The sequence below is a fragment of the Neomonachus schauinslandi genome, chromosome 5 (genome assembly GCF_002201575.2).
Source record: "Neomonachus schauinslandi chromosome 5, ASM220157v2, whole genome shotgun sequence".
Classification (NCBI taxonomy): Eukaryota; Metazoa; Chordata; class Mammalia; order Carnivora; family Phocidae; genus Neomonachus; species Neomonachus schauinslandi.
Window position 1 is genome coordinate 31,654,496 of NC_058407.1, and position 22,606 is coordinate 31,677,101.

Consider the following 22,606-nt stretch of genomic DNA (forward strand, 5'->3'; position numbering starts at 1 on the left):
AAAGAAAGAAAGAAAGAAAGAAAGAAAGAAAGAAAGAAAGAAAGAAAGAAAGAAAGAGAGAGAGAGAGAAAGAAACAAAAGAAACAAAAGAAAGAAAAGAAAGAAAAGAAAGAAAGATTCATCTACTAATTATCAGTTAGAACAGCAAGTCTGTGGTATTTGAGTCACTACCCACCCCCCAGTTCAGTGTGGCAGAAGTTCTACTCTATGTGGGTTCAACCAAGAACACAGCGTGTACTCTACCTCCAGCTTCCTGCTGAGGAAGCAGGCTGCTAGTATTTCTCATACTCCCCCACTTACAACTTCATGTTGAAAGAGCTCTATTTTTCAGGCAAGAGAGGCTAAGAAGTCTGGGTCTTCTATCCAGCCCTACTCATAGGGCAGAAGTTCTACTACAGAAGTAGCAGGCAGAGAATAACAAGCCCCCAATTGCCCAACTGCCAGAAAGGGCAAACCATAAATATCAGAGGCTAACACCCCTGCCCAGTGCCTGCTTATAAAGCAGGGGTGTTATTCCAGAGAAGTGAGTGACTGTCCTTGTTCCCAGTAGTGGCATTGAGGTTTTTGCTCAAGCAGGAGACATAAGCTCTAGGGGCAGAGAATTCTGAAACTCTCTAAAAGAGAACGGAATTTATCTGGAACAGAACAGAGTCTGAGGAAGTTTATTAGGGCATTCTGGAAAACAGTGGAGAGTTTGGGGGTAAGCAATGATGAAGAGACTGGTAGCTCTATGAGAGCAACAAGCTAAAGAGTAAACCAGATAAGAGTTGACCAAAGACAACCAGGGGAATAATTAAGAACAGCTCTCCCAAGATTGGAAGAAACTTGAAAGATTGGCCTCAGAGACTACCTCTGCAAAGGGATCAGAACTTAATTGAATCGCATGGTGAAGCAGTTTAATGCCCCAGTGCACTGACGGAAACAATAGAGCAATCAACCAGCAAGTAATGGAGTCTGACAGCTGGGAGTGAAACCAACAGAGGTAGAGAGCTTAACAGAGAAACAAGGGAAAGAGACAAAGAGAGTCCTGATAAAACCACTGTCATCCATGCATGACTCTGGGTTTATCAAGGCTGCATCCTCCAAGCAGTGACATCACGTGCTGTACACTGTGGGAGAAAGTAGATTATGTTAAAATAGTTCAACCAAGTCATTAAAACATTAAAAATCAAACAACAAATCCTGGGGCTGGGGGTAAGAAATCAAGATCCAGAGTTGCTACAACACATTGTCCAAACTGTCCAGTAAAACCAAAACAAAAACAAAAAAAAACTGGGTAGGAATTTATGAGACACGCAAAGAAGCAAGAAAGTGTAACCCATACACAAGAAATAAATGTAGTCAACAAAATGCCTTGAGAGAGCTCAGATTTTAGAGTTAGCAAACATAATTTAAGCAGTAATAATATGTTCAAAGACCTACAGAAAACCATGCTTAAAGATATTAAGGTAGGTATAATGACAATGTCTCAATAAATAGAGAATATCAACAAATAGATACAAACTATGAATTGAACTGAATAAATATTAGAGAGAAGAAAGAATCAGCAAACTTAAAGATGATCAGTAGAGATTATACAGTCTGAAAAAGAGAGAAAACAGAAATAATGGTTGAAAACTCCCTAAATTTGATGAGAAATATTAATCTACATATTCAAGAAACTCAACAAATTCTAAGTAGAATAAGCCCAAGGATATCTGCATCCAGACATATCATAGTTAAAGGGTTAAATGCCAAAAACAAAAGTAAATTTTAGAAATAACAAGATAAACATGATTTGTCACATATAAAGGAACCTCAGTAAGATTAACAGCTGATTTCTCAGACACATTGTAATCCAGAAGGCAGTAGGAGGACATATTCAAAGTACTGAAAGAAAAAAATATATATTTGCATATGTATATAATTGTATTTTTGAGCCTATAACATTTAGAAATGTAATATATTTGGCAATAAGAGCATAAAGGAGGCAGGTGGGAGCAAACCCATATTATGGTAAGGAAATGATACCAGGTGGTGACTCAAATCCATAGGAATAAATGAATAGAAGAATCAGAAATGATAAATAAGAAGGTTAATATAACAAACCCTATAGATACATATTTTCTCTTCCTTCTCTCAGCTCCTTTAAAAAATACAAAATTAAACAAAGTTATATAACACTGTATTTTTGGGTTTGTAACACATATAGATATAACAACAACAGCACAAATTGGGAGGGGGTGGAAGAAGGAATAGAACTATATAGGAATAACCTTTTTATCTCTAGCTGGACTTAAATAGTATAAATCTGAAGTATATTTTGAAAAGTTAGGAACTATATGGAAAGCCCTAGAGCAACTCCCAAGAAGATACCTTTAAAAATATGGAAAAATCATAAAAATAATTTAAAAATACTAAAAAATATCTGCTTACTGCAAAAGAAAGCAGTAGAGGAATAGAGGAACAACAACAACAAAAAAACAGGAAGTAAAATGACAGATAAAAATCCAACTATATCAATAATAACACTGAATATGATTAGATTAAAATACAATAAAAAGGCAGACACTGCCATATTAAAAATAAGGATTCAACTATATATTATCTATAGGAGACATACTTTAGATTTAAATACACAAACAAGTTGAAAGTAAAAGAATGAAAAAAGATATACTATGCAAACAATTATAAACAACAAAGAATAGAAGACTTGAACAACTGTAAAACAACACGCCCAAACAGACATCTATAGAATGTTCCTTGCACAATAGCAAAATACACTTATTTCTCAAGAGCAAATGGAACAGTCTCCAGGATAAAGTATATATTAGGCCATAAAACAAGCTTTAATAAGTTTGGAATTATAGAAATCATGCAATGTATGTTCTCCAAACATAATGAAATTAGAAATCGATAAGAGAAAAAATAATGGGAAATTAACAAATATGTAAAAATTAAATAACACACCTATAAACAACCAAGAAATTACAAGGAAAATTAGCCAATGCTTTGAGATGAATGAAAATGAAGAAACAGCATACTAAAACTCATGGGATGCAAGTAAACTAGTACCCAGAAGAAACCTTATAGTTGTAATGCCTATATTTAAAAATATGGTCTCAAATTAATAACCTAATTTTATACTTTAAGACACTGGAAAAAGAGCAAAGTAAACCTAAAACAAACAGAAGGAAGAAAATAATAAAGATTAAAGCAGAAATTAATGAAATAGTAGAAACCTGTGTCCATCCTCTGATGAGTGGATAAATTGTGGTATAGCTGTACAGTGGAATAATATTTGGATTAAAAAAGGAATGCAGAATTGTTACAGGTGACAGCATGGCTAAACCTTGAAAACCCTACGGTAAGTGGAAGATGACATGTACAAAAGACCACACACATATTGTATGATTCCACTTATATGAAGTATCTAGAATAGGCAAATCCATAGAAACAAGGAATATTAGTGATTGTGTAGGACTAGGGGTGTTTGGAAGACATGAGGAGTAACTGCTAATGGGAATGGGTTTCTTCTTTGGAGTGATCAAATATCCTAAAATTGATTATGGCAATGGTTGTACAACTCTGTGAAAATACTAAAAACTACTGAATTATATATTCATATGGGTAAATTGTGTGGTGTATGAATTACATCTCAATGAAACTTCTAAAAATGTGACTCTAAAATTTACTCTTTTGAATGTTCAGTGAAGCTTCTCTTTGCAACTAATGACAAGTCTTGGGAATATATATTGAGAATAGCTAAAAAGCTTTATTTAAAGCCATGTTTTTCCTTTAGAGTTTTTACTAGCGCTCTCCTTCCATGATGTCAAGAGACTTTCCCTTTGAGAGTTATATATTCTTTAACAATAGTCCAGAAGTGGAAGAAGCAAAATTTTTCAACAAAAATTCTTAACTACTACCATACTCTACTATGCATTTGAATTTAGAATGTTCCAACATGGACCCCAATAGCACTTTTTCTAATACCTTGTGTATTCATTTTCTGTTACTGTTGTAACAAATTACCAGCAACCAAGTGGCTTCAGCAACTCATTTGTCATTCTTGTAGTTCTGTAGTTTAGAAATTCCATGCAGACATCTCTGGATTGAAATTAAGTTGTCTCCAAGGCAGCATTTCTTCTGAAGACTCTGGGAGAGAATCTGTTCCCTTGCCTTTTCCAGTTTCTAGAGGCTTTCTGTATTCCATAGTTCATATCCTCCTTCCTCCATCTTCAAAATCAGCAATCAAAGTCAAGTCCTCCTGACATTGCATCACTTGACATAGCTTCCATTGTCACATCTCTTTCCTGGCTCTCTTCCTCTGCATCTCTCTTCCATTTGTAAAGACCTTTTTGATTACCTTGGGCCCACCTGGATAATTCAGAACAAACAATCTGCCAATTTTAAGGTCAGGTGATTATGTCTTAATTCCACCTGCAGCCTTAAATCTTCTTTCCCATATAACCTAATACATACTTAGGTTCCAGGGATTAGGACATGGACATCCTTAGGAGGCCATTATTCTGCCTACCACATCATGATTTTCTCCTGGTAGAAATGTGTATAAATTAAGGTAATGGATAAAGCCCTATGGGTTTGGGGTAGTTTGGTTAATCAATAAAGGAGGATTTCTCTTTTGGCCAGTGTGCTATAGTAAATTCTGGCATGAGTGAAGGGTAGGCCTTTATCTTATGAAGTGGAGAGAAGACTATTGTGAACTCAAGCCTGTTCTTAGGCTAACCAATTTTAGGGGAAAAATAAATGTGGAAATTGAGGATCTGGAATAGGATTCATTGGTTTCAAATTATTGGGATGGCACACCTAAAGATTTCCTATAACCCAGGACCCTAGTTGGATGATAATTCATTTGGGGTAGTGGTTTCCAAATGGGGCTGATTTCATAATTACCTGAGACTTTTAAAAAATGGAATTAGATTTTCAGGGTTTAATCTAGATCTGCTAAATCAGAAGTTCAGAAATCAGAGACCCAAAAGATGTTTTGAATTTCTTTTTTTTTTTAAGATTTTATTTATTTATTTGAGAAAGAGTAAGAGCACAAGGTGGGGGGTAGGGGCGGGGGGGGATAGGGGCAGAGAGAGAGGGAGAAGAGAAGAAAGGGAGAAGCTCCCTCAGCAGGGAGCCCAACACAGGTCTCGATCCCAGGACTTGGGGATCAAGACCTGAGCCGGAGGCAGATGCTTAACTTACTGAGCCACCAGGTGCCCCTGTTTTGAATAATTTCTTTAGTTGATTCTGATAATTAGCCAAATTTGATAACTACTCACTTAGAAAACAAAGGGGATTGAATTAGTGATAATAGAAGATTCATGTGTTAACTAACTTTTTCTATTAATTGCTTGCTAGTTTTGAAAGTTACAGGACATTTAAATGTGACCTAGAACTTTGGACAGTCTGACCAATGTGCAGCCAAAACAGAAAACTGAAAGTATCATTCTTTCTCACTTCCAAGTAATCATGCAGCCACAGAAAACTAGAACCATTGGATTTTTTCCTCTTTTGGCATATATACTCTGCCATTATAAGCTATGCCTTATTTGAATTTGTCTTTGTTAATTTATTATAAATTGATTAAGTTATTCTTATTCCACAGATACAATCAATGTAAGAATACAGTAATACTTATGGTCACTTCGCATTTATACCTAAATTGTGATATACCAAGTCATGGTCATAATTCCTATAAAATCTATGAATTAGCATATTTTCTGCACCTTACAGACAAAATGTTGATATTTTTTACTGGTTTAAATAACCTTTCCAGAAATAAGATGAGACACCTTTTAATAAAATATGCAGTAAATTAGGAGGACACTGTTGATCATTGAACATGCACATAATATATATCTTAAAAAGACTGAAATTTTGCATTTCCTCTGTAGATATCACACCACAGAAAGAAACTCAGGAAGGAATTCCACCCCTGACCCAGAGTCAGGAACCCCTGAAACCTCAGGAGAATATATCACGACCCATTCACCATCCTTTAGTTTTAAAAACTAACTTTGAGGAAGAAGAGGAGGAAGGAGATGAACAAAATGGTTAGTAAGGCTTTTCTCAGACTTACAATGCACATTCAAAAACTGTACCTTTTTTTTTTACATATTTTTTAACTGTGAGAGGTTTATAAGGTAATATGTTATGTTTAGGCAGATTTCAGTAAGAAAATAGCTTGAATTTTATTAATATATTCAATTCATTATGTTCTAATTTGTTCTATGTCTATACATGCTTATGATCATTTGGATTGGAGGGTTTTTGTTGTATGATGGCTGGGAGATAGATCTCATTTAAACATGTACAGTTGCTTAAACTGATTTTTCTAATACGTGAAATATAGCAATTCGAGACATTTATCATTATGCAAATTATTGATTTTAAAAATAAAAAAAATCCATGAGAACAATGTCTGGGATTTTTCATTCTGATTTATTGTATATTTTCATATTATTTGACTTCCGACAATTTAATAAAAAAAAAATATCCTATAGATGCTTCTAGTTTATGGACAAAGACTCCTGAAGAAATTGAAGAAAAAAGAGCAATAAAGGAGATGTGTTATAAATCTGGTAAGAAATCATACATCTGTGGATTTTCTAATGCTTGATGTGACAAATATACTAACCCCTACTTTTCTAATGGGAGATTAGGTGAATACTACAGATTTCATACTCCTCCAGATATTTCATCATCAAAAAGCATAGCCTCTACAGCAGACAAAGAGTTAGAAAAGCCTTTGGAGAATGGCAGTGAATTGCAAGAAGGTAAGGAATGAAAAGGCAGCATTTCAAGGTGATGTATAAGAGATACTTGATGTGATAGGCTGTGAATTATTTAGTAAGATTTACACTAGAGTTAAATGATAAATAATACATCAGAATTGAGAGTGAGGAGGAAGTGCTTTTATCAGATGACCTATATTTAATATGAAAAGCTGCTATTAATGTAATTATGCTTTCCCAGCGGAGCTACAGACTGAATAGGCTTCATAAGCGCGTGGCGGCACGGCTCCCCCGATGCAGTAATTCTGTAAATAACTTGCTTTTACCATTCATTTTTCTTTGCAAAGAAATCTCCCTGTGAAATAGGTGCATATTTTTCTCTGTGAGTAGAAAGAACAACCTAGCCCTAGAAGGACAAAAGGGAGATCACAGAATGACGTTAGTGGCAGAACAAGGATACATTTGTTCATTGAATGAGTGCCTTTTGTGTACCAGGCAATTTCAGAAGCAGTGCAGGTGGATTATTCCAAGGCTGGGCCTTTCACGAATCTGATGTTTTGGTGAATCTTATTTTAATGTTGGTAAACATTTTGCCCTTGAAGGCAAGATAAGGACATTATTTTCTGGATATAAAACCAGAAACTCAGAGAAAATCCATGGATGCCATGAGTTTATATAGTTGTCTTGCCACTAGGATGAGACGAAAAGTTTTGCTGCAGTAGAAGATTTGAATCCTTTCCTCTCCCTAAAAATAAAAAATGATAGTTGGGAACATCTCCCAACATCAAGATGAGGGTAGGATAAAGTAGAGGATCGAGAGTAAAATACTTGCTGTTCAAGTACATACGTGGCAAACTATTTAAACATATGGCGGTAGGTGGCAGCAACATACCATTAGATGTTAGAATGATTGTCAAGACAGCTGATAGGTGGGCACCGCATCTGGAGAAGGGCACATTGCCCGCATTACCTAGACAAGGAGAAAAGAAAACAAGTTAGCAATGAATATAAAAAGGGTAGATTAGAAAGAAAATTACACGTACTTTCACTGTATATTATGGTTTCAAAAGCCTTTTATTTTTAAATAATTTCAGGTAATTCATGAATAGCCTTCACCAGACTTCCCCAAATGTTAGTATTTTACACATTTGATTTTTCACTCTTTCTTTCTCTAAATATACACATTGTGATTTTCTTCTAAACCATTTGTGCAAGAGTAAGTTGCAGATATGATGCCCCTATATAACTCTTACATAACTTTGGTATAAATATCAAAATCAGGAAATTACCACTGATACCATATCATTTACAGAATTTTTAAAATGAATTTCACCAGCTGTACCATCAAAGTCCTTTATAGCCAAATGAACTTTTTTCCTGATTTAGAATCCAATCCAGAATCATATGGTGCATAAGATTATCATGTCTCTCTTATTCTGCTTTTAATAGTTTATTCTAGAGATGTATAAGAAAAGTGCTAAGAATTATTTATCACAGTATAATTACCATTTGTCAGTGGTAGACTCTAATACTTTTCACTCAGTTTGTTCATGATAAGTAGATATAATCAAAAGAAATACTACAAAATTCATTATATGAAGAACACATCAAATAAGTTAAATATACATACAAAATAATGTTAGATTGTTTAAATTTTTAAATTGCTGTTTAATAAATAATCCACATAGGAAAACAAACCTGCTTGTTATTTTCTTGATAATCATAAAATTTGCTTAAAATTCATATATTTATAAATTTATTGTTTATCATATCACTATGCAAACAATACTTGCATTAACTTTTAGACTTTTTACTATCATTATGAATTCTACTGTAGACTTATGTAAGTGCCTATGGTTCCTGGGGTGATTTTTTTTTTCTTTTTCCTTTTTTAATTTTTTCTTAATTTTTTAGGGGATGGTCTTACAATTCCAACAAAATTTAGCCTGTTTGAAAGGCAAGGTGAGATAAAAGCATCATTGGATAGGAAACCAAGGACTGACATTGCTGCTTTTGAAAATGGAGGTGAGTTAAGTTATTACTAGTTGATTCTGAATATATTACCATATAATAAATGAGTCTGAATTTCCTCTCTCATAACTAATTTCATTTTTTCAAAATCTTCTTGAGATTTTTATTGTTGGCTTTGGGTAAGGAACTTGAGACCTGGAATTGTATATAATCAGTTGCTGTAGATGAATCCCTATAGGAGAATGTCTAACACAAGACGTGCACTCTGTGAATATTTGTAGAATAAATGATTTTATGTTTAAACAATTGAATGGATGAATGGAGACATGTTTATAGAATTTACAGATGACTGGAAGTTAATATGCTGGATCAAGGAGCCAAATTTAACAAGGTAAACTCAAACTGTGATACACAAAAATTCTTGCATTTAAGTTCAAGACATTAATGGTAGATTTTCTTCAAGTTGGGAAAGACTTGACATGATACCAATTGCAAAGAAAAAAATAAGTGTTTTTTGTTGGCCACAAGGTTTAAATATGATTCAGTAATGGGTGTCAAGTACCAAATAGCTCAGGTAAACTCACATTGAATTATTAGGAGTAGCATAGGAAGATAATTAAATGTGGTAAGTCATTTAAAGTACTCAGTAGTTTCTGCCACATAGAAAAATGCTCTACAAATATCAACTATTATTACAGTAGCTCCACTGATTTCTGTAATGGTAGTCCACATGGGTGTGTCATTTTAAAAGAAGGTTACTTGAAACAAATATTTTACGTTATGAAAGGGTAACTTGTATGGTGAAGAATCTGGAAATGAAGTATATAAGTAATATTTAAAGCAATTATGGATATTTATCTTGAAAAATAGAAGAGCTCTAAGGAGCATAAAAATTGCTCTCATATATCTGAAGATGTTATACTGAAGATAAATTATATTTACTCTGAGTAACTCTAAAGGATGGTAAAGGATAGAAGTAAAGATTTATATATGTTAAAGGAAAATTAATTGTGTTGACTATGTGAATTTTTTTGCAATTATCTCTATGCAAGTGTACATACTATATATTCATGTACATATATTTACATGTATTAATCTAAACATACGTGATATGTGTAGAGATGTGGGTGATTATCACTGAGAAGTGTTTAAATAAAACTGGGGAAAGGGTATACTGTAGAAAAGGATAATCTTGTTTTGGAAGATAGTTTTGTACAACGTTCTGCCACCATGGCCACTGACCGTAAGGTATTGTCATAGGAGGTGACTGTTGTGTTCCACAGAGGATCATATTTCTTGGAGTAGATGAAAATGAAGCTTTAAAAGAAGAGAAGGAAATCACCATGTCAAAATGTTCAAATAGTAAAGGTAATGAACCAGCCTATAATTTTAATCCATTCATAATTTGGGTAGATGTGTTAAATACGAAACTTGACACTTGTAGAGACCAATAGAAGAGGCGTAAATAGTAAATAAAAATATACATTAAATACAGTGAATAGGAGTCAGAAACTCTAAGGTTTCAGTCCTGGTCTGTCCCTCATTGTTTGACCATGAGACCATCTCTTTTAGCTTCAGTTTCCTTACCTAAAATATTGGCCTGTTGGACTACGTAATTTCTAGGAGTCTTGCTAGCTCTACTGTTATTGGTTCTGTTAAATAGTAAAACCAAGTCCTTCAGTTTCTTTTTCCAACTTCAAATAGTGTGATTGAATTTTCTTAGAAAGCTTTGTTTGTGAACAGTGTGAAGAGTATTAATCTCATGACATCTATGACCTCCTCATTTTATGATTATTACTAGTCTGTGAATAATCAAGAGATATGATAATAAAATCCATCCTTTATAGTTTTATATTCCCCTTACACCATGCGTAGAATCCCCCACGTGGTACCTCTCTGCTAGGCAGGCTCTTTCAGTCACAGACTAAAGGTATAGCTGTCCTGTAATTAGAGGGCTTTACGTATTCTCTATCCAAATATTAACTAATTTCATCTACTGTTCCCCCCCCATTAAATAAATGTTCTCAAGAATAGGTTAAGGCACTTAAGATCAATGGGAAATGACATGGAAGTCTCTTTTCCTCTCTATCAAAAAAAACCCAAAAAAACAAAAAACAAAAAACAAAAGAATTCTAACTACACTAATAACAGTTGCTACAATTCGCATTTGGCTGTTTAAATTTAAACTAAAATGAAATAAAGCTAAAAAATTTAGCTCTTCACTTGCATTAGCCATGTTTCAAGTGCTCAATACCTACATGTGACTAGTGGCTATCATTTCCTACAGTACAAGCTGAGACTATTTCCATCATTGTATAAAGCTCTTTGGGGCAGTCCTGCTCCAAAGCATAGAACACATGAAAGTTATTACATTTAAATTTTTCTGGAAACTTAATTTAAATAAGCACACTTGATTTAAAATTAATAAACTTCTGATTCTTTTATATGACGGTATTAAAAATATTGCCACAAATACATAATTTGTATATTGAAGATAATATCTGTACATTGGATTTTTAATGTTTTGTTAGTGACAAATTTTGGGGACTCATTGTAGTGATTAGGGAATTTCGGTGATGAATTATAAAAATTAATATACATATATATTTTTTAAAGAGGTATGCCCATCATATAATGTTTGAAAAGTGAAATACCAACTGAAAGCTTCTTTTACTAATATTGACATTTTATTTTCTTAATTTGCTTTAAAAGATAACAAGGACAGTCCTCATCCAAAGCGTTCCCTAACTACCCGACTAGTACCTACAACGCATGTATTAAATGCTACTGAGAATATCAGTATGAAGTGCAGAGAGGACCCCTCTTCAAGTGAGACATCAGCTTTATCACTTTTTGGCCTTAGATATATTTGTCTTATCGTGGATTTGTTTTGCTTATTTGAAATAGAATTTTTAAAAAGAAAAAAAAAAGATGGTTTGAAAATTATTCAGGATTAAGAATTAAAAACAATATTCTTCTACTAACTCTGACAAAGAATTGTGATGTAGGTCCTAGTAAATTATATATGTTCCCACTAGTTTAATTTAGGTATTAAAATTAATGATATACTACCTTCTCGGAAGATTCATTAGTATAGCATTTTAAATTTAACCTATAGTGAGATACACTGACAGGTTTTTACTATGTTTGGGATTATTTTTCATGATTTGCCTTTTCCAGGCCATTCAGTATTCTGAGCTACTTCTCTTACACAATTAAGACTCATGAATCTTCCTTTCTGTTTCCTTCCTTCCTTCTTTCCCTTATTTCATTTCCTGAGGCCCTATAATGTTCTTGGATCCCAGCCAGGCACTGAAGGAAACCATGATGGTTTACTCCTAAGCAGCTCAGTTTAGTGACATTTGTTAAAAATATGGTTTCCAAATCCTAAGAGTGGGGGCTTGAGAGTAAGGGTAGAGCATGATGTTTGGAGAGGACGTGGTGAATCAGAATTCAAACTTCATGCTTAAGCTGAACTTGAGAGCTAGGGCAAAGACAGATTTATTAGTCCACTAGAGAGAGCTAATGTAATCTACAGAGTGAACTTGTTCATTTTCTCTGTGCAGTAGTTACGTGTCAATGTTCAGGATCTCCACACGTGAGAAATAACAAAGAATTCCCCTGTCTACTAAATTGTTTTAAGATTCTCTGGAGAAATGTCCCTTAGAAATTCCTAGAAAACTGAGCTTGTATATAAATTTTTCAATGTAAAAATATGCCAGTAAAAAGTGAATTTAGTGATCTTAGCACTTAGAAATTCTGACTACTTAGTCTTGTTTCTCCAAACTAACGACACACCCAAATTCTTAAAACTTAAAAGAATAAAGTAATATTCACTAAAAGTATTTTATATTAATCTAATTTCTTAAGAAGTAGATTTATGTTCAAAATAACAATTCTAAAACTACTTAAAAATAACATAATGAGATATATAGTTATATTTGGAATGTAATTTTATAGTCTTTTAAACAATTTACACATTCCTTTGGGGAAGAGCATTTCTTCCCTGAGGAATGCTATATATTGAAAATGTTCTCATCAACCAATTTCCAGGATAGTTTTTTTTGGGGGGGGCGGGGGGTACTTTAAGAAATAAGTCACCCTTTCTTCTAGAAAGTAAAGTATTAGAGTAGTGCATTTATTTTTTTCTCTTGCTTGACATGTGAATGCACAGATGTGTAATTATCACCTACAGTAATTTTCAGATGAAAGCATCTCTTAAAAAACTGTAAAAATTTGTATCTTCTTCAAGTGAATGATGTCCAGCCAGTGAGGAAGCCTCACTTTAAAGGTGTGAAAAAAAGAAAATGGATTTATGATGAACCAAAGAATTTTCCTGGCCCAGGAATGCGGAGAGGTAAAGTATCTTCATATTTGATATTTCTAAATTATAATTTGAAACAGAATTACAAAATCAAATATAAATTAGTATTTCCTATCTGAAAAGCAAATTGCTGTTGTGTAACATGCTATTTTAGATGTCAACCCAACTCCTATAAATTTAGTTCTTTTTGCACACATTGCCTTCCACAGCGCTATCAAACATTTAACCTGCAGTATGTTATTTATGGGTATGATATCAGTTTGTTTTATCCCTCACTCCCTTCCCCCTTTCCTTTACAGCAGTACAGGCCCCAAATCCCAAAAATAAAATGACTTACCATCGCAATAATAAAAACAGAAATGCTGAGAACACATCCTATATCCACGTTCAGAGAGATGCTATCAGGACCGTCTCACTGAGTGCACCCCCCCCGCAGCAGGCCCACAAATGGGTCCTACAATAAAGTCGATGTTAACAAGGAACCCAAATTCAGCCTCTGTCCAGGTAAAGCTCTTTTGGTATGTGATTTACTCATGTCCATGGTTTGCATCCCCATGGAATTACGTGATGGTCCAACTAATCTTCATCGCCACCCACCCCCCTTTTCTGTTTCCAGGCCATCACCACACCAGGACATCTTAGAAAACTGGTGAGAGGATTTCTCCCATGAGCAGGAATGCACATGGTTTAAAGGATATGTTAGAAAATGTGTTGGGTACAGACGACTAGACATTGAACCTCACTAGAGTTTTGTCTCATAGCACTGCACTTTGCTCCCCCCTGGATAGCTTTATTTCACTCTTGAGGATTGTTTTCAAATGGTTGACATTTTCTTCTTCCAATAACTGCATTGTTCAATCATCACTTTCAGGCTAGTGCCTTGGCTTTTTTTTAAGCCTTCATGATTACTTTCTGAAAGGGTTAGTTTGGGGGTTAACTACAATATTTTTGGCAACCTCTCATCTCTCCCACCATGCACAGATTGCTCCTAAATCATTTCATCATGTAATAGGCAAAGTCATAGTATATGTACAAGGCCACCAGGGAGGAGGGAACTACATCTTTTCTTCCTGTCTTGGATGAATTTTGTTTTTTTGAGGTTGGGTTTCAGCTCTCTCAACTTAACACGAGGCAACTTAATTCCCTCTAATTTCATGCGTGTATTTTCTTGTGTTCCCAGTCTAGTTAGTGGGGTTCTGAATATTCTGTACTTTCTGAAACATAAGTAAAAATTCAATGTCTCTCTTAGGTCCTTTCTTTTATAATTTAAATAGAAGTTAGCTTTCTTTAAATTGTATTTCTTCTATTTGTTTTAGAATAAAATGATATATGGGTTTATATACAAAAATAAGGATATTCTTGGGTGAAACTGTCTTATTTATTATTATTATTATTTTATTATTATTTTACTGGGAGTGAATGGTTGTCTGGATTTGTGCTAAGGTGGTCACAGTTACGCTCACTATTGCTTTTGTGCCATTAGTGCAAATGTTAACAAGGAAAAAAAGCAAATAAATTCTTAGTATTATTATGAGCCATGCTTTGAGAACCGTAGCTGCATAGTAATACTTAAAAACACAAATACAACATTGTTAGGTAATAGTTCAAATATAAAGTTGTCAGAGGAAAGTAGATATTAAAGAACCAAGTCAGTATATCAAGGCTTTGGTTTCCTGGGACAGCACGTTCACTATGGTCGAGTATTCCCTGCCATCATGGGAGTCACCTCACGGAAGGTAAAGGGAATTGGCAGTGCCTTCTAGGTCTTCTCTTCTTTTTCTTTCTTTCTTCTACAAGCATTAGCAGAATTGGATTGTAAAGCAAGGCAATGAAGTATTTTGATCACATCCAGATATCATACTCTCCCATAGCTTAGCCTCATGGGAGAGAGCCTTATTTGAAGAACTGGACAGCCAGTTAAGAGGTGCATAACCATCCATGTTCACTGATAACATAAATGGTCTTTTTTTTTAAAAGATTTTATTTCTTTGAGAGAGAGTACGAGCAGGTGGGAGGGACAGAGGTAGAGGGAGACAAGCAGACTCCCCGCTGAGCAGGGAGCTTGACACAGGGCTCCATCCCAGGACCCTGAGGTCATGACCTGAGCTCAAGGCAGATGCTTACCCAACTGAGCCACCCAGGCACCCCATCATAAATGGTCTTAATAAACTCACTTGGGTCCCTGATGCCTTAGTTTTGAAATGCTAAAATAAATTACTTAGAAGAACAGCTTCATCTCTGAGATATTTATAACTTTAAGACACTCTTGGAATATGATTTTGAAGTTATAAAATATTTAATTCCTGTCTTCTTTTTTCTCAGATAAATATATGTCAACATCATATAATGGTTCAGCCTGGCGAAAAAGAATTCCTTTTTCAAAAACATATTCAAAAACCGAAAAGATATATACAGGTAAAAATTTACTAGTAATTTTAATGTATCATTCTAAAAACAAATGACAAGTTTTTAAGTTTCAAGGTCAGGAAACACATTTTAGAAAAATTTAGGAAATTTTCATGCTTTATGAATACAATTACTTGGAGTTCAGTAGATATCTTGTCTACTAGCAATTTAATTTTACTTTGTTTTATTGTGCTCTCCTTTGCCTATTTTTATGTCATCAAAAATCTTTTGATATACTTCTATCCTTAGAGACAAGCAACAGTTGCACCAATTATATGTTAAAATTAATTCTTTGTTGAACTACATAGCAAATATATAAAACCATATTTTGACACAAAATATTAAAGCCCCACTATATCCACCATGGACAAATATTGGCTGGTGCAGACTAACAGGGCACCTAAGATGAAGTTTCCAGGCCAGGAGGTTCTGAGTGACTATGGTGTCCCCCTTGTTGTGCTCTGTTCTCTGGGAGAGTATGGGAATCCAGGGAACCTCCCCAGGGTAGAGTTTGAAGCAGACCTGACCTTAGGTGGTTCTTTTGCTAAAAAGCTTGATGTCTTCTCCAAGCTTATCCTGGGGCTGGCACAGTAGGTTTGGAAAACCACACAGGATAAAATGGTTTCAGTTACTCCAGAAAAATGAATCTTTCGGAAAAAGTTCTAAATAAGGAGTTCCTGCTTACATCTTTAGCCTAGAACTTTCAGAATCATCTGAAATCCATAAACTTTTATATAAGAACTTCCCAGAATGAACCCAAAGACATCCAGATTAGAAACTGTCCACTTTCTAAAAACAAAAACTGAGATCCTAAGTAGTATTTCTCAAAACTCTTGACTTTAACTGTGAAGTCAGTTGCTTTTCTTTTTTCTCCCATTTCTTTCCAAATCATATGGTACTCTAAGAGAACTCTGCTGCCGTGCTATTTCCTTGACTATATTTTCTCTGAGCTTACTTTGGGTTTTCACATGTGATTGCACTTAATTTTGGGGGGAAGGAGATGAAAAGTTGGTAGAAATCCTGGCTAAAACTACAATTGTTGAGCTGTATCTTTTTCTCCTGTGCTTTCCTTGTGGGTGTGATATTATCTGGAATATTTAAAGATGCACTCCTCATCCCTGCCCCTCTCCTGGTGACTGCTCTTGTATCCCAGCAGCCTCCTCCTTTCTCATCCCAGGTAGTCAGACATGAATTACAGAAGGATTTGGGGGAAGAAGGGGTCACTTCAGAGCATGAAACATGTACCATCCATGTATGGCACAGGAAAGGGAATGTGACAGGGGATGTGTGCTTATAAAAGCACTTTTTTTTTGTTCAATCTATACAGCAAGGAGGAGGGCATGCAGAGGCAGCAAGAGACCAGAGAGAGTGTGGGGCCACTTACTCCATTCCAGTCCCCTTCTGCTCTTCTCTTATCACCTCCAGCTATGCCAGGGCCTAGGGGTAGAAAGTCAGTGATGGATTTCCCTTTGAGGTTTATAAAACTCTGAGCATAAGGAGGATCTGCATTGCACTTCCCAGATACAGCCAAGGGAGAAAAGCTTTGGAGAGAATTTAGCAGTGCCATGTATTGTTGGGAGTGGGGGGAGCAAGCCATATCTAACATGAGAGAGGGCTGGAGAAAGTCTCTTGGGATTCCCAAGCCCCACATTTGCTTGGGAGGGCATCACATATTCTTGTGAGTTTCAAGTGAGAGTGAGTTCCTGGGAAAGGGCCAACGGGTCTACACAAAGTCTCCCGGCTGGGGCTGCAAGCATAGCATTAGAAAGATGGCCTTTGTGGTTTGGTCCTATTGGGGAGGACTCAGCTAGAATCTCAAAAGATTGCTCTGCCAGGGAGCCGATGATAACCCAAATCATCCACTTGTTACTTGGGACTTGAAGTACTGTCTGAGGGCAACCAGTAACGACATCACCTGGGAGTTTGTTAGAAATGTGGAATCTCCATAGCAGACCTACTGAATTAAAATCTGCATATTAACAAGTCCCCCAGGTGATTAAGATGCACATTAAAGTTTGAGAAACGTTATGCTATGTTGTCTGGGCCACCATTCACTAGCACCGGACCCAGGCCTTGTGGAGACCCATGATTGTTGAGATAATATTCTCTTCCTAGCTGTCACAAAGCAGCGATCATTCTTCCCTGTACCAACCCTAGAAATTAGGATAAGCAGCAGGGAGATGGGAGAGGGAGGGGAAAAAAAAAGTCCCAAGAAAGAATTTCAAATCTGAATGTGGTTGAAATACAAATGTGAAATAACTAAGAAATCACTGAATTGGACTAAGTCTATGTGCAAAGGACTAAATAAGTTTTCTACATCAGGCAGAATGGGGACTTAGAGTCAAGAAATTAAATAGAATTATAAAAATCGTTTTCTTACTTACCTGAGCTTTTGACTGGGAAATTTGTAAGCCCTAAATTCCTATCCTTTCCAATTGTTGCTGTCATCATCAGACTAGAGAAAGATTAGCTTGTGTTTCCTCCCCCCTCCATTTCGTGCTAGGGCACAGAGGCGCGATTTCAGCATTTCCCAGGGGACAGATGGACTGCTAGAGAGAGGAGGCAGAAAGCACAAGCTGCCGCTAGTCTATTCTGCTAAGGAATATCTCAGAGCCAAGGCCGTAGACATGTTAATGGGCGAGAGGAGGCTTTTGGGAAAATGTTGTCCGATGCTATGAGGATAATGCAGCAGGAGAGGAAAATATGTGGGAACCAACGAAAGGAGCTGAAGGCGATTAGAGATGTCAGCCTTCCCTTGGGGCCACATGTCCTTTCTGATAAGGATATAGCTGCTGTGACTGGAGGTGCCTGTCTCTGTAGGATGGAACATTCATTCTGTTCATTCTGGGTGCACCAAGGTACAGCCTTATATGTAGTATTATTTCCATCTCTTTTCATCCCTCCATCCAAATTCAAAACACAGTAAGCTTTGGAAAGAAATGGAATTAGTTTGAATAGCATTTTGGAAAATATATGAATTAAACAATGAGCTTAGGTTTTGTTTTGCCTTTAGATGTATGGTAAGTAATTAGCCAAAGAAATGCAGAACGTTGGTATCTTGAAAAATGCCAAAAAAGAAAATAGTTGAAGTATTTTGTGTGTTTTATTATTAGAGCCAAGAAGAAATGGGAGCAAGTAAATCTGGAGGTTGAGAGAAGAGAAAAATGAGAAAAGAGAAAATTCTGTGCCAGATATCATCTGATTTACAATCAAAAATGAAAATTCAAAGAATGAGATATTCAAGTACTCCATACTATATACTGGGTAGCCAAAGATGATAAAATGCAAATTCTGAAAATAAGATGCAGGAAGTACATTGTGCTCTTTCAAAACTGATAAAAATGCAAATTACAAACAGCTGCCTGTGTATTTATATAGGTCTGGAATTCATTCGATGCATTGCCACAGACATTTAATAAAATTTAAAAGTTTGACAATTTAAAATCATTCTTTAATTGTAAGCTAAGTTAGATTGCACAGATTGAGAAATGAAATTGTGTCTTTGATCTCTGTTTTGCAATATTCTTTAGAGAAGAAACCTCACATTTTCTTTCTTTACCTAGATTTTAAGCTGGGCCCTCAGTGATAATAACAGATAAAGTGCAAACAAATTCAATGAAGTCTCAGGGTTACAGTTTGGTGATGAGTATGTTAGAGGAATTCCAATAGAAATACACTTTGATGTGTTGTAAAAAGACAAAAAATATTGGTTTATTATGCAGGGGAGTGCTGAACAATGTCTTTTAATTGGCAACTACAAAATCTGTCTGCTGAGATATGTGAGATTCAAAGCTGAAAAATAAACATTTTCTTACCAAGAACAGAAAAATTATATGATCATATTAAAGAAAAGGATTTGTAAAAGAAAAAAAAAAGTGAGTTAACAATGTGATGTCTCAAAAGTATTGGGAGATTTTAAAGCTTTAAGTAACTCTAGAAGTATAAATGCTTATAATTGAGAGACATCATTTGAAATCTTATTTCCATTTTCTTTTGCATTTGTTTAGAATAATAAATTTTTAATTAATTAAAAAAAATTCCATCTGCAGAGTGACTGAAACAAGAACTCAAAATTGAGAATTTATTCTTCAAACTCAAAGACCAGTATGACAGCAATATATGTGATTAATCTTTCAAATGCTGTTTTTGTAAGTTTGTAGCATTTATACTTCTGAGTTTATTAAAGCTCAGAATTTCACTAAGACTTTGTGACACCTTGTCTTTATATTTACACACATCTTGTGGTTATTAGTCACCTCTTGTTCCATATTTATGGAGGGGTTCATCAGAGTGTAAGTTTAGAAATATTTTATTTTTAAAACATTTTATAGATGTGATTCCAGCTTGTGGAGTAGCAAGTCCTAGTTTCTAGCTTCTAATGGTGCTCTGTCTACCCACTTTCAAGAACATGGGGATATAGTCATTTTGTTTTCACAAATAGAGTGGTCAGAAATGAAAACTGTGCCAGCAAAATATCTTGGTGAGATAGATTTGAGCAGGATGTTAGAAAAGAGCTGAGTCAAAAAGCTGTCTAAATGGAGGCTGATAGGAAACATCCATAATTGCACTTAACAGATCTGTGTCCTTCCAAAAGTTCATCTAGTGGTAAAGAAGGAATGGTCCTAAGAAGGCAATTCAAGATATTTTTCTCAAAGTACAGATTCTCAATGTGTATCTTTATTGCATGCAAACTGCTGAAGACTCAATGTGGAATGAGAAAAATCTGAAAGAAGATTTGAATGTCATTCTCCTGAATGTGTACATATATTATTCCTGAACAAATGGACATTTTCATTATGATAAAATTTGTCTAAGAGGACCAAGTGGATGGTAGCATTAACCAACTCTGTTTTTATGAGTTGGTTATGTTTTATTTGTGAGGTAGGGAAAAGTCATGGCTTAAATGCGGTCAACTAGTAACCCAGAAAGAAGATAACAAGCCCCCAAATAAGAAAGGATAGAGGATGACAAAGAAAAGTGGACAACCAAAAATGTAATAAGCCAGCAAGAAGTTATGCCTGCTGACTCCTGAACATAAGAGTAAGGCATTTAAGCCTAAGTTTATGATGCCGGAAGGAGGCAGTTGCTTTTCTGTCACTTCCAAAAGCTTTCAATGAATTTGTTGGGTGTACTATGATTCCACTCTTTTCAAAATGCAGCAGTAATAAAAATGTTAACAAAAATAGCACATATTCAATGCTTAGTATATTAATTTGCTAAGGCTGTCATAACAAAACATAACACAACAAAACACCATAAACTGGGTGGCTCAAACAACAGAAATTTATTGTCTCATAGTTCTGGGGGCTATAAGTCTGAAATCAAGATGTTGGCAGCATTGGTTCCTTCTGAGGACTGTGAGGGAGAATCTGTTCTCGGCCTATCTCTTTGGCTTTGTAGATTTGACTTCTCATGTCTCTCCACATCATCTTCCCTCTGTGTGTGTGTGTGTGTGTGTGTTCAAATTTCCTCTTTTACAAAGACATGAGTCAGATTAGGAACCACCCTAATGACCTCATGTTAACTTGATTACCACTATAAGGATCCACTTTCCATATAAGGTCAACTTCTGAGGTACTTCAGCATATGAATTGGCAGGGGGAGGGAGGCTGTAAAGATGTCTCTGGACATCCCGGGGTGGAGAGGTAGGTCTTAAATAACAAATCCACTCTAACATTTCCATCTCCTAAGCCTTTGAATTACTTCCTTACAGGAAACCAAGGCAGATTCTAGCTCACTCACTCTGGGCCACCTTTTAGTCCATATTTAAGCCATCCAACCAAGCAACCAAGCAACCAACCAAATTGTTGGAGCCCTTTATAATTCCCTGAGCTGTGACATTAAAAGTAGAACCTCTGCTTAGTGGGCCCATATCAATAAATTCATTGTGATCTAACTTTATGCTTCTTTGACTATTATTCCACATCTTCAATATCCATTCCCACACATAGTCCCAGGGATTTTGTTTGTATAAATTAGCAAACTCAAGTAGCTCTTTTGGAGAGCAGTGTACTTCCTCATGGGTCATACTTCATACTTCACCTTTAGTAGCCTGCTGGGACTTGAGTCTAGTTAGAGCAGTGGTGGGGGTCAGTCCTGAGGGAAATCAGCATTGTCTTGCATGGCAACTGCCTCAGCTAATCTCAGATGAGGGTGGTGGGGCTATTTCTATTGGGAGTGGAGAGGTTAATTCTACTGGCAAAGACTCATCAGAATGTAGGGGCTCAAATGTCCCCAGCTTCATGAGGGTCTTCCCACATCTCTCCATTCCAACTTTCAGGATGATGCTCCTCCCCAATGAATGCCCTCACTTTAGCAGTAAATAACCTGTGAGTCTGGGATTTTCAATTTGTGTTGCAATTCAGTGGCTCACAGGATGAGATTAGGTGTTTGTTTTTCAGAAATCTCAGCCCTGTGCCTATGAAAGATACGGATCTCTTTTCAGGGCAGCTTTCAGATCATTTATGTGATGTGTGAGCTAGGAATTCAAGATCCTTGCCTCTCAAGTGTTTGTGAGTATACAGTGGTGATATTTTGTGTATTTCTAGTGCCATATCACACCATGAATGATCAGTGCTCTCTTTACTACTAAAAATAGAGTCATTAGAGTCTTTAAATCTAATCAGATTAGACAGCAAATTCCAGAAATCCCAGAACCAATTCAGAAAACTCATCTTTAAGATTCTGTTCCTATAGAGCCACTTAGTACGAAAATCTGTATTAGGATTCTCCAAAGAAACAACAGAGGATATACATATAATTTTTAATATATTCCTATTTTGTATAAATATATATTTTATATATAGATTTAAAGATTTGACTTGAGGCTTGACAAATCTCAAATCTGATGGAGGAGGCCAGCAAGCTGGAGACTCACTGGAGTCTGAAGGCAATCTGATGGAAAATTCCTTTTCACTTGAGAAGGTCAGCCTTTTATGCTATATAGGATGAGGCCCATCCATATTATGGAGAGCAATTTGTTTTACTTAAAGTCCACCAATTTAAGTGTAAATCCCAACTAAAAATATCCTTACAGAAACATCTAGAATAATGTATGACTAAATATTGGGGCAATGTGGCCTAGCAAATGTGACAAATTAATTAATTAATCTCCCTGGATAACCTCAGATAGTCTCACTATTTTAGGGTCAGGTGAGTAGCAGCCTTAATTCCCCTTTGC

At 35.6% G+C, this 22,606-nt stretch overlaps 1 protein-coding gene across 1 annotated transcript in view; it reads left to right on the top strand.

Annotated features, from left to right (window-relative positions):
* The window catches only part of C5H12orf50 (chromosome 5 C12orf50 homolog), a 32,735-nt gene extending 14,170 nt beyond the window's left edge, over positions 1-18,565 (top strand). Inside the window, 11 exon segments of the mRNA XM_021687512.1 lie at positions 5,886-6,044; positions 6,495-6,572; positions 6,654-6,767; positions 8,640-8,750; positions 9,957-10,064; positions 11,409-11,525; positions 12,949-13,053; positions 13,320-13,444; positions 13,446-13,524; positions 15,343-15,435; positions 18,540-18,565. Of these exon segments, the coding sequence (XP_021543187.1) occupies positions 5,886-6,044; positions 6,495-6,572; positions 6,654-6,767; positions 8,640-8,750; positions 9,957-10,064; positions 11,409-11,525; positions 12,949-13,053; positions 13,320-13,444; positions 13,446-13,524; positions 15,343-15,435; positions 18,540-18,565 (1,115 nt within the window).
* Positions 18,566-22,606: the final 4,041 nt, after the last annotated feature.